We start from the raw sequence: 14,188 nt of genomic DNA, 5'->3' as shown, positions 1-14,188 counted from the left end.
AATAAAGATGAAACTTGAGGCTGCTGTGTGCAAAATGAAGGATGGTAAGTTTTGATGAAAAGTTATTGTAGGGTTTGTTTAGGAATCAAGAGGTGAAAGCAAAGCCCCTGGACAAGTCTGTGACATTTCAAGAGAATGTATCTGTTAATACAGGAAAGCTGAACTTGTCAAAAGTGAAACAATTCTAGATTTTGCAAAGCAAAAATTCATTATACTGCCAGCATCCCCTTTTGAGGAGGAAGTAAAATTGGATTTTAAGGTTATTAAAAAAAAACACAGGAGAGACCTGCATGTAGACACACACTCTCTCACTGGTACTCAGCATAAGATTATTAAGAACTTCTAGATTTCTACTTTTGGAACTTAAGGTTTTTATTTGTGTGGGGCTAGGCAGCAATACACATTTATGTGTATCAGCATAAATGAAAGCTTGCATCCTATAGCAACATCCCCACATTGAATTTGCTACCCCTAGAAACAAAATTCAGCACTTTCAAGACTTGCCTATCAATTACTGACAGCTCTCATAACTTCACAGTAAATCACAGAACCACCAATTATTAATATTTGATTTGCTGTCAAAAGTTGTCAGAAAATACAGACCCCTCCAAAGCAATAAAAGAAAAAAAAAACTACTCTGCAATTTACCCAATTGCCTTTTGAATGGGGGAAGTTGAGGCCCTGGCTAATGGTTCATACTTGAGCGAGCAGATACAGAAGGGAGGAAGTGGTGCCCCTTACCAAGGAATAAAACCTCAGCAGAGCTGCTGGCTCTGCTCAGACATTTCTACATCTTTGTATTCCAACAGCATCCACTAACTGATGCAGCACAAACTGATCACTGACTTTCACACGCAAAGCTCAAGGAAAATAGCTTGATAGCACAAGGAAAGATGGTGAATAGAATGGTCCTTTCCCTAAGGGAATTTCAAATCATCCCATCTATTTTATATTTCTGACTTTATTGTTTGTGGTATTTACTTAGCTTACTTTTGGAGCTACACAGATTAAACTGTTATGGATGTTTGTTCTAGAACTAAAGAAAATGAAAAGCAATTTCATTAAGTGACACAATTAATCAGAATATCTCAAATCCTAAACATCTGAAAGTCACCACTGTGTTGACTTAGCAAAATAGACTTTTTTGGTCATGCTGCCAAAAGACTTATCCTGAAAAAAAAAAAAGAAAAAAATAGTTTAAAAACTCAATAATTAAATCTGAAGGAGTAACTAATCTGCAATGCTGTGCAGAAATGAGTAGAAAAGAATGACTGGTACATAATTGTGTGTCATCTTACAATGATATCCAGCAATGTCACTACTGCACAAACTACAAAACACCCAGATTTTTTTCATCTCTGCCACCTCCTTTTTGTGATGCTTCTGGAGGAAACACTGCCCATTAATGAAATGCTCAGACATGAATGGAAAACACAGGAAAAAACAGCAGAATCTTGTTTGTGCCTTGTACTGCATGTTTAAAGTATTTGGGGGAGAAGAATTAGAAACAAAAGTTTCAAATGCTGGTTTTGACTTCAATGTACCATATTATTCAACAGGTTCACTTCAGAAGTACTTTACATTCACAGCTACAAAGTAAAGATGCTGCTTTGGACCCAAGAAACTTACCCTGAATAAACAGATTTGAAAAACTACAGTTTGTGCTATTTTGTAACTTCTCATTTTAGCAGTGCATTATTTTTAGAAGAATTACACCAAGAAGCCTCTTTTGACAATATGAAGTAGCCAATATCATTTTCTACAGGGAAAGGATGGAATCAGAGCTTCCCTTCCCACCTCATCTCCACCTACTCATAGTCATAACTTTAATCTGTATTTCAGTCAGCTTTCCTAAAATCTGCCAATTCACTGATGTTAATCACCACAAAACAAAGGGAATTGGATGAATTCAAGACCCTGGCTAGCATAATTTTTAAATGACAAATTTTTATAACCCAACTCACACTGTCACTTTGATATGTTTATAATTAACTACTACTTACTCTTCCCATTATCTCCATATGACCTCTAGGAAAAAAAAGGTTCCTATTACTTCCAAATAGCTCTTTTAGCTCTTATCAGTTAATACTCCCATGCTAGGTAGGTATAAAGTTCATTTAAGAGGAAACTCCTCTCAGCTGTGTGCCTTTCCAGAAATAACACTACATCCACAGTCTTCCAAAAAACCTCATCAAGAAATATATATTGGGAGGATTTACACATTCTGGAGTTTTCTCACCCTGCAGATCCTCCTCCTGCTGTGCTGTGAGGGCACCCTAGGCCTGACTGCCAGACTCATCACACTCTGACACCACTCCCCCATTCCTCCACTCCTGCAGATTGTTCTGCTCCATCCTCTCACTGCTGGAGCACAGAACAATTGCAGGAATTACAGCCAAGCTACATGTAAGGGAAATCATAACCACAGGCTAATTCTGGAAAGTTAGGTCACTCTCAGCTCTGTGGTCCACCTGCACCACACACCTGGCTGCATGAAGAGCACTGCCCATGTAGAAACCAAAGCTTTCCCTCTAAAGCAGCATTAATGAAGCCAATTAGACTGTTTACACTACCTAGTAAAATATCTAGTCAGGAAAAACAAGTTGGAACTTTTGAAAAAGGTCCTTAGAAAGAAAAGACCCACTGCTGAGAATAAGAGAACTAACCTGTATTATCACTCCTTTGGAAAATGCCCCCAAAAACTTTGTTTCTTGCAGTAAGAAAGTTCCCTCAAAGCTCACTGGAGTAAGCAACACACTTGGCTTATACAGAGATGTTTTAGGGGTTTCCCTCCTCTCTTTCAATTTGGTTTTTTTTTCCCCATCCTCCCAAAGATCTCCCACCTGTCCTGGGAGCTCCTGCTGCCCCAGAGGCACCATGCTGTGCTCACCTTGAGGCTGGTGTGGGACCTGGGCTGGCTCAGCTCGGGGAATTTCCACTGCTCCGCCGCGGGCGTTTCCGCCGCCTCCCTCTGAGCCTCGGGCGTGAGCAGAGCATCTCCTGCGGGTAACGGGAAGATGCCCAGCGATATGGGACGCTCCTTCCTGTTGGAGAGACAGGCAGGGTTCATCAGCCATCTCAGGTGTCACACGGTTTGTTTTCAGGCCTCTGAAACCAGCAGGGAAGTGGTGAAATTCCAGGTGAAATTCAAACATCCAGACGCTGCTCCGTTAAATGCACAGTGCAGCACAGCCAGACTGTGCCACGGCACCCAATAATTCCTCATTTCACATGATTGCCAACAGGCAATTCCATGGCTTTAAACAGCAGTTATTGATTTACACTGCAGCTAATCTGTAGCAAACAGAAGTTTTACAGAAATGAAGCACCAACAGAAGTATAAGACAAAAAGTGTTTCCTCAGATTACAGTTTTCAGCAGCCACTATTAAAAATACCATTTTGCACCTTTTTCTCCTAAGATATAGTACCACGTAAATTCTACAACAGCAAACAGCTAAATCATCAACTGAAGCATTTGCAAAACTGTAAACAGTAAGCCTCAAGCAACTCTTCTCAAATCATTGGGTATTTTATTCCTGAAGATCACAGCAATTACATGGATTTGTGTAGGAGAAAGGAACTGGGTCAGGGAATTACCAATGTTACAAACGTCTCAGCCAAAAATTGTGTAGTTTTACCCAAGATCAGCTCAACACTACTTCACCCTAAAGCTGCACAAAAACTTGTACCAGCAAAGCAAATTACTTCACCCCAACTCTTCACTTCTTCACTCTTTTCACTTCCCTATGGCAAACAGCATTTGGAAATTCCAAAGGTTGATGTATTAACCCCCAAAAGAAACAAAAAATCCCCAGGTCAGTAGTGTGCTCAGTGAACAAAAGGATTCATTCTTCCTGTTAGCAAGAGACAAAACCATTGTGTGCAATGCCATTCAGAGGATGCTATGGCCAGCCCTGAAAAGGAAAAATATCAGCCAGGCCTAGGACTGAGATAAGCAAAGTGTTTGTTCAGGCAGAACAATGTCATGCAGGAAAAAAGGGCTGTAATCAACTAGCACAGCTTTAAGTATAGTAGAGGCAGAAGATAAAACTGGGCACAAGTGATGGCATAGCTTTCACATTTAAGCATTATAAAAAGTCAAGTCACAACCACGTGTGCTTTCCATCACAAAGCCTTTCACAAATTAAACATACCAGGCATAATTAGTGTCTGCATATAAAATATATGCAAATATATAGCTGAGAGTGCTGGAAAGCAAAAGCTAAGCATTTTTTGAAATGTTTTTGATTTTATTTACTTTGAAAAATGTTAGTGAAGAAGGGATTTTATTTATCAATTAATCAGTAATGCAGTTTTACATTAAAATTTACCCCTTTAGTAAATTCTACATTATCAAAACCACAATGTTCAAACAGCAAACAATTCTAACTAGCATGAACCTTTCCAGTCCAGGTGTACAAAGATGCTCCTTGTCACAAAAACCTTTGCACCTAATTTTCACATTGGAGCTATCTTGGCCTTTCAGAAATATTATTCCAAGTTATGACATTAATTGTGAAGTAGCTCAGCACAACAAAGCAGGCAGCAAAGTGAGTAAAGCCAAATCAGTCTGGGTTACAAAATTCAAAATGTCAGATAACGTTCCAGCATCTGCAAACTGCTGGAATGAGAAACCCCCAGTGGATTCCAAGGATTCCCACTATTGTAACAGGTCCTGCTTTGCTTTAGAATTCCCAGAGCTCTCAGGCGTGTGGGGAACAAAAGACACGCCACAGAAGCTGAGATTATGTCAAAAGAGGGGCTGAGACCGTTTCGTTGGATAAGAAGTGAGGGAACAAAAAGGAGGAAGAAAAGCTGCTGATAAAGCTGCATTGTGAGGAGTCTGCCTTAGGCAGAGCAGCACATTTCCTTCTTGCAGGACATGCCACAAAGCTGAGCTGCTCTGCAGTCTGCAAAGGAGAGAATATTAAATGGATACCTAAAGAGTTTGCACCTGGCATCACTTTTTTCTACGTATTAGTTTTAAAGGAATTTTATAGTAAACGTATTTTGATGTGTTAGAACAGAGATCAGGTGCATTGCAGGGCTGTACAGTAAATGAAGTTCGCAAAAGAGGCTGATTTTGGAAATAAGTGTCTCCATTAAAAGAAATTAGCTGATTAGACCGAAGCAATTTCAATTTATTTCACTGCTTGTTGACCAAAAAAGAAAAGAACCTCTTCTGCTTTCCCAGTGCCTAAAAAATAACTGAAAATGCCACAGAGAGCAGAATGGAAACACGTCTTTTAAAAGCCTAAACTAATATTCTGAAGTGATGCACTGAAGCATTTAGAGGAACCTTTAGGATAAACAACCAGATGCTCAGTTCTAAAATCCGACTGGTGTTAAAAAATAGAAACAATTCTTCTACAATTAGATTCCTTCGTCCTATAGTTTGGTTTTTTTTTAAATTTTTTTGTTAATGAATACAAACTAAGGATGTGAATTCTAATTCCTGTAATTCCTAAAGCAAATTACTAGGGGCAGGAAAAGGCATAGCTTCCCCAAACCCTTCAAATCCATTAAATATTCCAGGGGAGCAAAAAAAAAAACCCAAAACAACAAAAAAAAAAAAAAAAACCCAAAACAAAAAATCCATCTATTTCTTAAATGATCAGTTTAAAATTAAAAAATGTCTTATAAGTTATTGAATACGAAGTTCTGCTTTGGTTTGGTTTGTTTTTGGAGTTGGGGATTATTTGTCCTGGGTTTAGGTTATTTCCCCCTCTTTCAAACAAGCATAGCCTTACTAACTAGAACAGTCTTTAGAGTTGCACTTCAAATTTATTTTATTTCTTCATATTTAAGTACTCAAGTTTTTTATCAGATATTGCTATAAATTGGTATTTCTTTTATCTGTAGGTTGCCTTTAAACCTTTGGAACAACTCTTCTGTGCTCACAGACCCAAGTTAAAAGCATACTACCATACAAAGTCTACATGCACCAAGTATTAAGGAGTAAAAAGTCACATAGCTGTTCCAGAGAACACTAATTCCCAGCATTTTTCCCATTTTAAATAAAATTTACTATAAAATTTACAACCACAGGTAAAATAAGCCACATTTTCAGACCAGAAAGCTGCATTTTAAAACTTTTCCAGCTGTTTTCCATCTGTAATTACAGTACTAAAACATGTCAAGACTACTTTTGGCCACAATATTCTAATGCATCTCTGTCTGCTACTGCTCCAGGCACATAGGACAAACAGAACATAACCTGAGGGGGGGACAGACAGCTGGCAACTTGCCATGCAAGTACAGAAAGAGAGGAGAGGATAACATTTGGCTGAACAATAGTGAATAGGCTTTAAGAGCTCTAATGCTTAAATAATGAAAGATTTTTTTTCCTCCCCCAACCAATAATCAGATTTTTCGAAAATAACGCAATCAACTAATTACTGTGGTTTTAGCATCAATTAGCTGATCTTACATAAGCCTTTTGATTGGAACAGGTGCAGTTTAATGGTACAAAGCCTCGGACTGCATACATTTATGCTCCACGAGATCAGCCAAGCACCTGACAACACACTGAAGGTGAGCTTTACCCCTGGCATTTACAGGAACCTTTAGGATAAGCAGCAGGTTACAATAAACCGATGTTGAGAGCTTTCTATGGAAAATACAGACATAAACTGACCTTAAATAAAAGGCAACGAAGAGAACAGATTGCATCTCTGTACACAGCTACGCTCACAACAAAACCTGCCATTCCTACGTAATTCCCATCGCTCATTCATCCCCGTTTGCCCAAGCAGGAGAGCAGAGAGCAGGGGAGCAGCGAGAGCACACCCAAAGGCAGGGTTCAGTGGGTCAGAGTACCTGAGGATCCTCGGCAGGTTCTGCGTCAGCGCCGGCACCCCGGTGGAGATGGAAAAGTGCACGAGCAGCAGAACGGAGAGCGACACCAGGATGGCCGAGTTAATGACCACCGCCCCGCCAACGAAGCCAAACACAAACAGCAGCATGCAGCCCGGATTCATGGCGCTGCGCTGGCATGGTGGAACGCCGGCTCCGAGAAGGCTACGCAGGGGCCGAGGGGGGATCTTTGTGGGCACAGTCTGTCATTCGGCCGCCGCCACAAAAACAATGCCATCAGCAGCAGCAGCGGCGGCGTTCCACTCTCCTGCAGCAGCTCCAGAGCAATGACATCACCGCCCTCCTCCCCCTCGCTGCTCCTCGCAGCATCGATGCAGCAGCAGCGGCGCAGAGGCACGGCCAGCCCGGGAGTGCTTCTCCCTCCTTCCACCTCTCCCTCCTTCCACGCAGGGTCAGAGGCTGCAAAGCTCCCCGATGATCTGCATCATCTATTCCCGGCGAGCCCCGAGCACAGGCGGGTACCACGCGCGCTGCTCCGGCGCCCCGCGCACAAAGCCGCGGACAGAGCGCGGGACAGCCGCTGACATTTCCCCTGCCTGCCCCAAAGCTAACACCCCAAAAAGCTGAAATTGTTTAAGGCTAATTAATGCACAAAGTATATCTCAACGCTCAGCGGCACAACGGCAAAAGCCTCTTTCTACGGATTTCTACGCTGTTCTCTTACCGCATTCCAATCATACAACAAATCTTTCCGATTCAGCCGAACCGTTGTTGCGGGATTAAAGAACAAAGTCTTGCAAACACAAATGAATGGATTTTTTTTTTCTCTCATTTCAGGGTGAGAGAGCAATAAATAGCTTACCTAATTCTACTGTGTGTTGTGGATTCTAGCTGATCACCCCCTGTTAGCTGATGAAGTTTGGTTCTTTCCAAGTGCTCCATGTAATTGTGAATCATCTGTTTAAAAGGACAGAAATGGCAAGAAATATTTAGTAACATTTACTTGTACTACAACTGCATAGTTCTTGACCAATTTATTCTCCCCCTGTGATGCTAAATAGTAAAAGCATTTAGAGACATTAAAGAAATAAAGAAAGAAGCAAAATTATACAGTGTGTAAAACCACAAACCAGAAGAGAAGTCCATAATGAATTAAAAATATTGGAGAACTTCCTTGTGCATTCATGCACAGGAAACATCCTAAGGGTAAAAAAAGCGCATGCAATACTTCAAATGTGAGTTTGGAACAGAAGTACCATGTTCAAATTAATTTTGGAGTCTGAGACCTCTATGTCCAGCAGACATTAGCATTTTTAATGTGATACTTAATAGGCATTACAGGCTGAATTGCAAAGTATTGTGAAGGTCAGACAACATGCACCTCAAATATTAAACACTGTGAATCCACAAGCTAATCATCAAATTATTTCTGTAGGCAGAAATATGAAGCCTTCATTTCTTCTTTTTTCTTCTAAAATTCAAAATAACTTAAGCTTTCTGTATTTTCTACAAGGGAAGTTTGGTTTTAAATTACCTAGGCTGACATCTCATTAAAAGGCTGGAGTGGCTGTGGGTTTTTAGCACTCAAGAAGAGCTCTGCTTGCTCTCTCTTTCTCACAAGAGACAAGCACAGGCCAACACAGTGACTCTGAAGCCATGACTTATTTAATGAGCCCCGACTCCTGTGGCCAAAGGATGCTGCTCTCAGCATGTAACTGATCCAGGACATGCACAGGGAGAAGCACCAGGTAGCACTGCATCACTCCAAGGGCTTCATTTGGACACACATCCTGAATTTAAAACTCAGAAAGCCTGAGGAGAAGCCTCTGTGCAATTTGGTATTTTTAGCATTTCTACACTCACGTTCACTGATGAATAGGGCTCTAGGAACAATAAAGGAAGAAAGAAAGAAATCACAGGTGTACTGCAGAGGAATTTAACGTATTTTTTTTCTCTCTGAGACATATTCAGGTCACATCTTAACAGCTTCCTCTAGGAAAAAAAACCACCCTATTCTTTAATACATTAATTTCTTCTGCTATTCTACAAAGGGTATACAAACACTTCAGAACAGTGACATTACCAGGCATTTGTACAACAAGTGTTACATAACCTTTTGTTTTGGGGGCAGCTGCACACATGAGGACTGAACTCAGCAGGACCTGGAAACCCACATCTAGGTGTTACTCCCAAGTCAGGTCTGATGTATCTGAGTTTGACCTTCAGATGCCACCAAGCTCAGTCAGTGCCAGCTTCTCAAATGCTGCTTGCCAGTATTAGCTACACAGGAATATATCCTTTGTCTCAGATTTTTCTGACTGAGCCAACCAGCTTAAGACATCCTGACTGATGGATATTCTACAAATCAGTAACTTACATTAAGTGCTTGTTACGTACAGATGTTGGTTTTCCCAGCATTCACCTGAACTAATAAATATAATTCAGACCAGAAAAAAAAATCATGCTATTTTTAGAGAAACATTATATAATACCTTGAACTGCTGTCAAAAGCTTACAACATTTATCCTCCAACAAAACGCAGTGTTTCACCAGACCAGCCCATTTGTTTTCTGATTTTTAATGCTTGCTCACACACAGAGGCAAACAAAAGAATTGAAAGCTCCACCTTCAACTACCCACATTTATTGGTTTTTTTGCATTTCCACCAAGCAGCCAGAACTAGGTGTTCCAATTGTTCCTTTGCATAGTTTTACCCACATTTACTTTAATGCAAATTAATTTAGAAATTCCAGCGGGGGAAAAAACCCCCAAGAGTGCATAACTTTAAAATGCACATTAGACCATTCTGTATCCTGTTCATGCACTCCCTCATCACGGGAGGAACACATTGCTGACCTACCTGCAAACACTTCCATTTGCAGCACAACAATTGGTTACTCAAAGTAAAATTTTAAACAGAACAACTGTTGTGTTTTCAGCCACTGAACAGAAGCTGAGTGACTGTTACCTCTCCAGGGAACTACTAATATATGGGAAAAAAGAATAGGGTCAGTAAAACCCACACAGCTTTCATGTTTTGCAAAGGACTTGGTTTTAACCTACTCTCTTCTCTCCTCTCAGTCTGTTCTTTTGTTTACTGCAATGTCTCATCACATTTATTACCCAGAGACTGGAGGCTGCAGGGCAGGTCAATTTAAAGGACTGTGCAGTTTAATATTGTACTGCAGCTGAAAACGACACTGACAATAAAATAAGCCAAACTGTAGATCACATACTTCAGCACAATGCATGTAAGCTATAGGAACCCAAAAATAAAATGAAAAGCAAAACGTGCAGTGCTGCATGGCAACTTAAGATTGATAAAATCATAAGGTCCTAGGTGCATGTGCAGTGCTGCATGGGAATTTCCCCACAGATCCAGGCTGTATGTGCCTGTGGTGTCCAGAAAGTCAGAATAGTGGTACCACCATGTAAAGCCCACTCAGCATCAACCCAGGGTCCCAAAGATAAAAGCTGACAAAACTGGAATAGCCTCCACAAGGAAAGGAGTTCCTCCCCTCCCTCCCTATGGGATGGGGAGATCAACAGCTGATGCTGTAGAGCCATAAGAAATGGTGTGTGAATTCTGAACTTCTGCAAACTTAATTTGAAGGTTAAAGTAATAAATTAAATACTGCAGCTTCTTGGGAAGTAAGTCCACTCCAACTACTCATCTGCAATAAAACTTTGAAGACTCACTCCTAAACCAATGGGATTTGAACCAGATGACATCCAAGGATCTTTTCAATCTAAATGACCCTCAAGTCTTGGCATACCCATGAAGTGCCATCCTGATCCAAAAACGTGTAATGAATTAATGCACCAGAATTCTGAGTGCTCCAAATCTGATTAGAAGTTCTGCTGTTTAGAGATTATCCAGCTATTGAAAGAAAAAGGCTTTAATATTACTGACAATTTAAAAATAGACTTAAATGGATTGAATTGCTCTCTCTTCACTCAGCACAATTTCTACTGAAGTTATGCTAGAGGACAGATGATAAATAATTGACTATGTCTACCCACCTTCCCTTCAATAAAAGCTGCAGTCAATATTTAATCATCCATGACCTTTCACTACTGACAGCTCGCTCTGCTGCCCATGAAGTCCACAAGTATTTTGAACACAACCAGTTGTTCCAAGAAACACACATCACAAACACAGAGCACTTCAGCATTGTTGTAATTAAACACATTGCTCGATTACCATTAGCTGAGGGGATTAAAGATAAACTCAGAACTTGGAAGAATTACCTTAGTTAACAGCATTTCACAGTTCGGGTGTTAATCATTTTAGGGCACATATACAAACTGACTACAATAAGCTTTTGAGCACATTACAGCATGAACACGAAAGCCATTCCTCTTGAATTTAATGTCTTTCCACCTCAAAAAAACACTCAGATTAGTTTCCTCATGGCATGTGACAAGTTTGACAACTTCAGAAGTGTTACAAGATTTTTCTACATCTTAAACTGCAGCACTCAGTAAAAGACAATGAACATCCTGACACTCATTTCAGTTTCTACCCTTACAAATACAACCACAACCAGTGTACACAAGCCTGGCACTTTCCTTGTCACAAACAAATGTGGATATGCCATGCTGGGGATATTATTACCTGCACCTTTGCCTTAACCAGGTTGAGAGCATCTCCTTTATACCTTCCTTGCTCTTTCGCTCCTCCTTCCTTTTTGTGTCACTGCTTTAGCTCCCCCCGGACAGGTTTTAGCAATTCTTTGGCTGTCACACCAGGCTCAGTGCTACAGCCCTGGCTGCTCATCCTGCAGATCCAATCAGGCTGGGCACCAGCAGCTCCTCCCTTTGGGAATGTGCACCAACTGTGTATATATAGATCTTTCTCTGTCCCCTATAATCTAGATTTATTGAGGTAACAGATATTTCTAGAATCTCCTTGATTCAGTACCAAAGTCCTGAACATATTTCCATTTAAGTACCTATTTTCCTTTCAGGATTTGTGGTGAGTTTCTCACCTAAGTATAAGCACCATTCCCACTGGAGAGCTTGATGCATCTTTATCCACACACAAGATGGTGTTGCTGGCAGATACAGTAATGTGGAAAGATGTTAAATCCAGGTTTTATAGATCAAGCTGTTAATGCTCAGCATAAGGCTTTAGAAAAACTATTTGCTTGAACAGATCTCCAAAGTCTAATCTCACAGACACTGAGACAGGTGCCCATGCTTAGCTATAATTGTAAAGAGACACTTCCAGTAGCCTTCTCTTCCTGTCCCCTGCCCAGGGACCTGCTGGGGATATGTTTATCCAAATGAACCTGACAAAGTCCATTCCCAATGCCAGAGCCAGGCTCAGTGCTCTGTCATGTTGTATCAGTGCAGAACACTGAGAAACTTCCATGGCCCAATTATGCTTCATTAAACTAAGCCCATATTCTGTGTGTCAGGGAAAGAAATATCGAACCACCTCAGCCTGGTGTTTCCCAAAGGAGAAAAAGAATAACTTCCCTTAATAGAGTAGAGAAAAAAAAACTTTTCTTTTGGAAACCTGTACAGACAGGGGCCATAGGTATCAGTTGATTCTCCAGCAGTTGCTCAAGTATTGCTTTGCCTCAGTTTCCCAACTGAGTAATAAACACAAAGCAGCCTAAGCCAAGCCTTTAAAAAGCCAGTGCCATAGTTATGAAGTTCTGACCTTTAGCTCTGCAGAAGAAAGACAGACCCTTTACTTCCTACTCAGGAGGTAAAACCACCCTGAATGGTTTGCTCTGAAAGAGGCAGCAGTGCATCATCTCAGCAGCAAAGGCAAAAAAGCCCCCATAGGTACATATAGCAGACAGGCCTGCTTTTATCCAGCCAATACAACAAGCCAGATTCTATTAAACAGACTAGTATTTGAGATACAAGGGGCAATTGAGTGGCAGAATTCCCTTCTAAGTCTGCAGAGCAAAGAGCTGAAGATTTTTGTGTTAGACCACTGTCAACCACTCTGCTTTCCAGCACACTGCCCTTGGCTGTAGGGTTACTTCCTGCATCTGGTCCTTTCCAGTCAGAGAAAGATGTAAACAAGACTTTGCACAGTTAGGTTCCAGAAATTCCAATTCAGGAATTCCAGCACACTGCTTTGTCACCCAACTCATCTGAGTGTTAGCACAGAGGATGATCAGCACAAGATCAAAATCCACTGCAAGCACGGGAAAGACAAGCAACCAGAGCACGGATGTCAGAACATGTTCAGGCTGTTCCATCCATTCAGTTCTGCCTGAACATTTATCCTCCTCACTACCAGCCACACCCCACCTTCCCATCTGCCATCTCAACTCTCATGCCCTAATCCATTTAATATCAAGTCAGTTAGCCCAAGTACAGGGTTAGTGGGAAGGAGGCTTAATGGGATATGCTGCACTCACACCAGCCCAGCTCCCTCTGCAGAGAGCAGCCAGACAGAGGCTGATTTACCAGAAGGGTGATGGAGGGTAAAGCCTCTCCCCAGAGCTCTCCCCAGGCAGGGCAGCCCTGCTGGCTCTGCAGCTGCACACACCTCCTTGCTGGAGCTGCAATGCAGAGCCCTGTCTCTGGCAGGCTGAGCTCCAAGGAGAACTCGCAGCTCCCACCACAACACACACACACTGCAGAGAGGGATTGATTCAGCTCTCTGCTTCACAGCCCTGCTGGAACTCCCCAAGGTGACTCTGTTTCAGCAGGTCTTGGTCCACTGGGACTGCAAATGGGTGATGTTATCCCAGGGTGCTGAGCCAGCAGCTGTGCTGGGCACTGAACTCCAGCAAGGGCTGCCATGGACAGGTAGGGAGGGCTGAAAGGACACGGATACAGGGGTTCAGTCAGGTCAAGAGTTGGAAAACAAAGACATCCAACTCTGAAATACTCAGCTGTGAAAGAAGGAATGAGGGGGAGTGGGAGGCAAAGGGAAACAAATATTGAAGCAGAATAGGGAAAAATTGCTAGAAATTAAGACTGCACAAAATGCAGTCATGTTGCATCTTTAACATGACATCTGTCAAAGTAAGCACTGCCAACATCTAAGAGCTAAATTTAAAAAAAAAGCCAAACCACATTTCTAATGGTCTGTTCATTATTTGGCCAATTGAAAGAAAACCAATTGCCATTTCAGTAAGTACCAAAGATGGATTACTTGTAAAGACAACAATAAAGCTGACTCAGAAGGAAAGAAGTATCCCTTCCCAATAACACATGGAAGAAAGAAGTTTCAGAAACAAGTATTTGATAGAAATGTTTGATCCAACACACCTGATAAACCTAAATGCTGAAAGGAGGTTGGATATCTGCCAAAATACCTTAAATTAAAAAAGTTACTACACAGACCTAAAGTGTTAGAATTTGTTGGCAGAAAGGGAAGCAGGAAATTACACAGGG

General features: G+C 41.4%; 1 protein-coding gene across 6 annotated transcripts in view; it reads right to left on the bottom strand.

Annotated features, from left to right (window-relative positions):
• Positions 1–14,188, bottom strand: part of SPAG9 (sperm associated antigen 9) — a 60,803-nt gene that overhangs the window by 27,348 nt on the left and 19,267 nt on the right. For 4 of the 6 annotated variants that reach the window (XM_085077627.1, XM_085077629.1, XM_085077628.1 and 1 more), the window contains 2 exons: positions 7,680–7,774; positions 2,891–3,044 (listed from right to left, as the gene is read on the bottom strand). In XM_085077627.1, coding sequence (XP_084933753.1) covers positions 2,891–3,044; positions 7,680–7,774 — 249 coding nt within the window. Of the gene's footprint in view, positions 1–2,890; positions 3,045–6,820; positions 7,157–7,679; positions 7,775–14,188 lie in introns of those variants that run through there. The other 2 variants (XM_085077631.1, XM_085077632.1) reach the window with 2 other exon arrangements.

Source organism: Lichenostomus cassidix, chromosome 18 (assembly GCF_008360975.1).
Source record: "Lichenostomus cassidix isolate B80296 chromosome 18, HeHo_3.0, whole genome shotgun sequence".
NCBI lineage: Eukaryota > Metazoa > Chordata > Aves > Passeriformes > Meliphagidae > Lichenostomus > Lichenostomus cassidix.
This window is presented reverse-complemented; position numbering and strand designations above follow the sequence as displayed.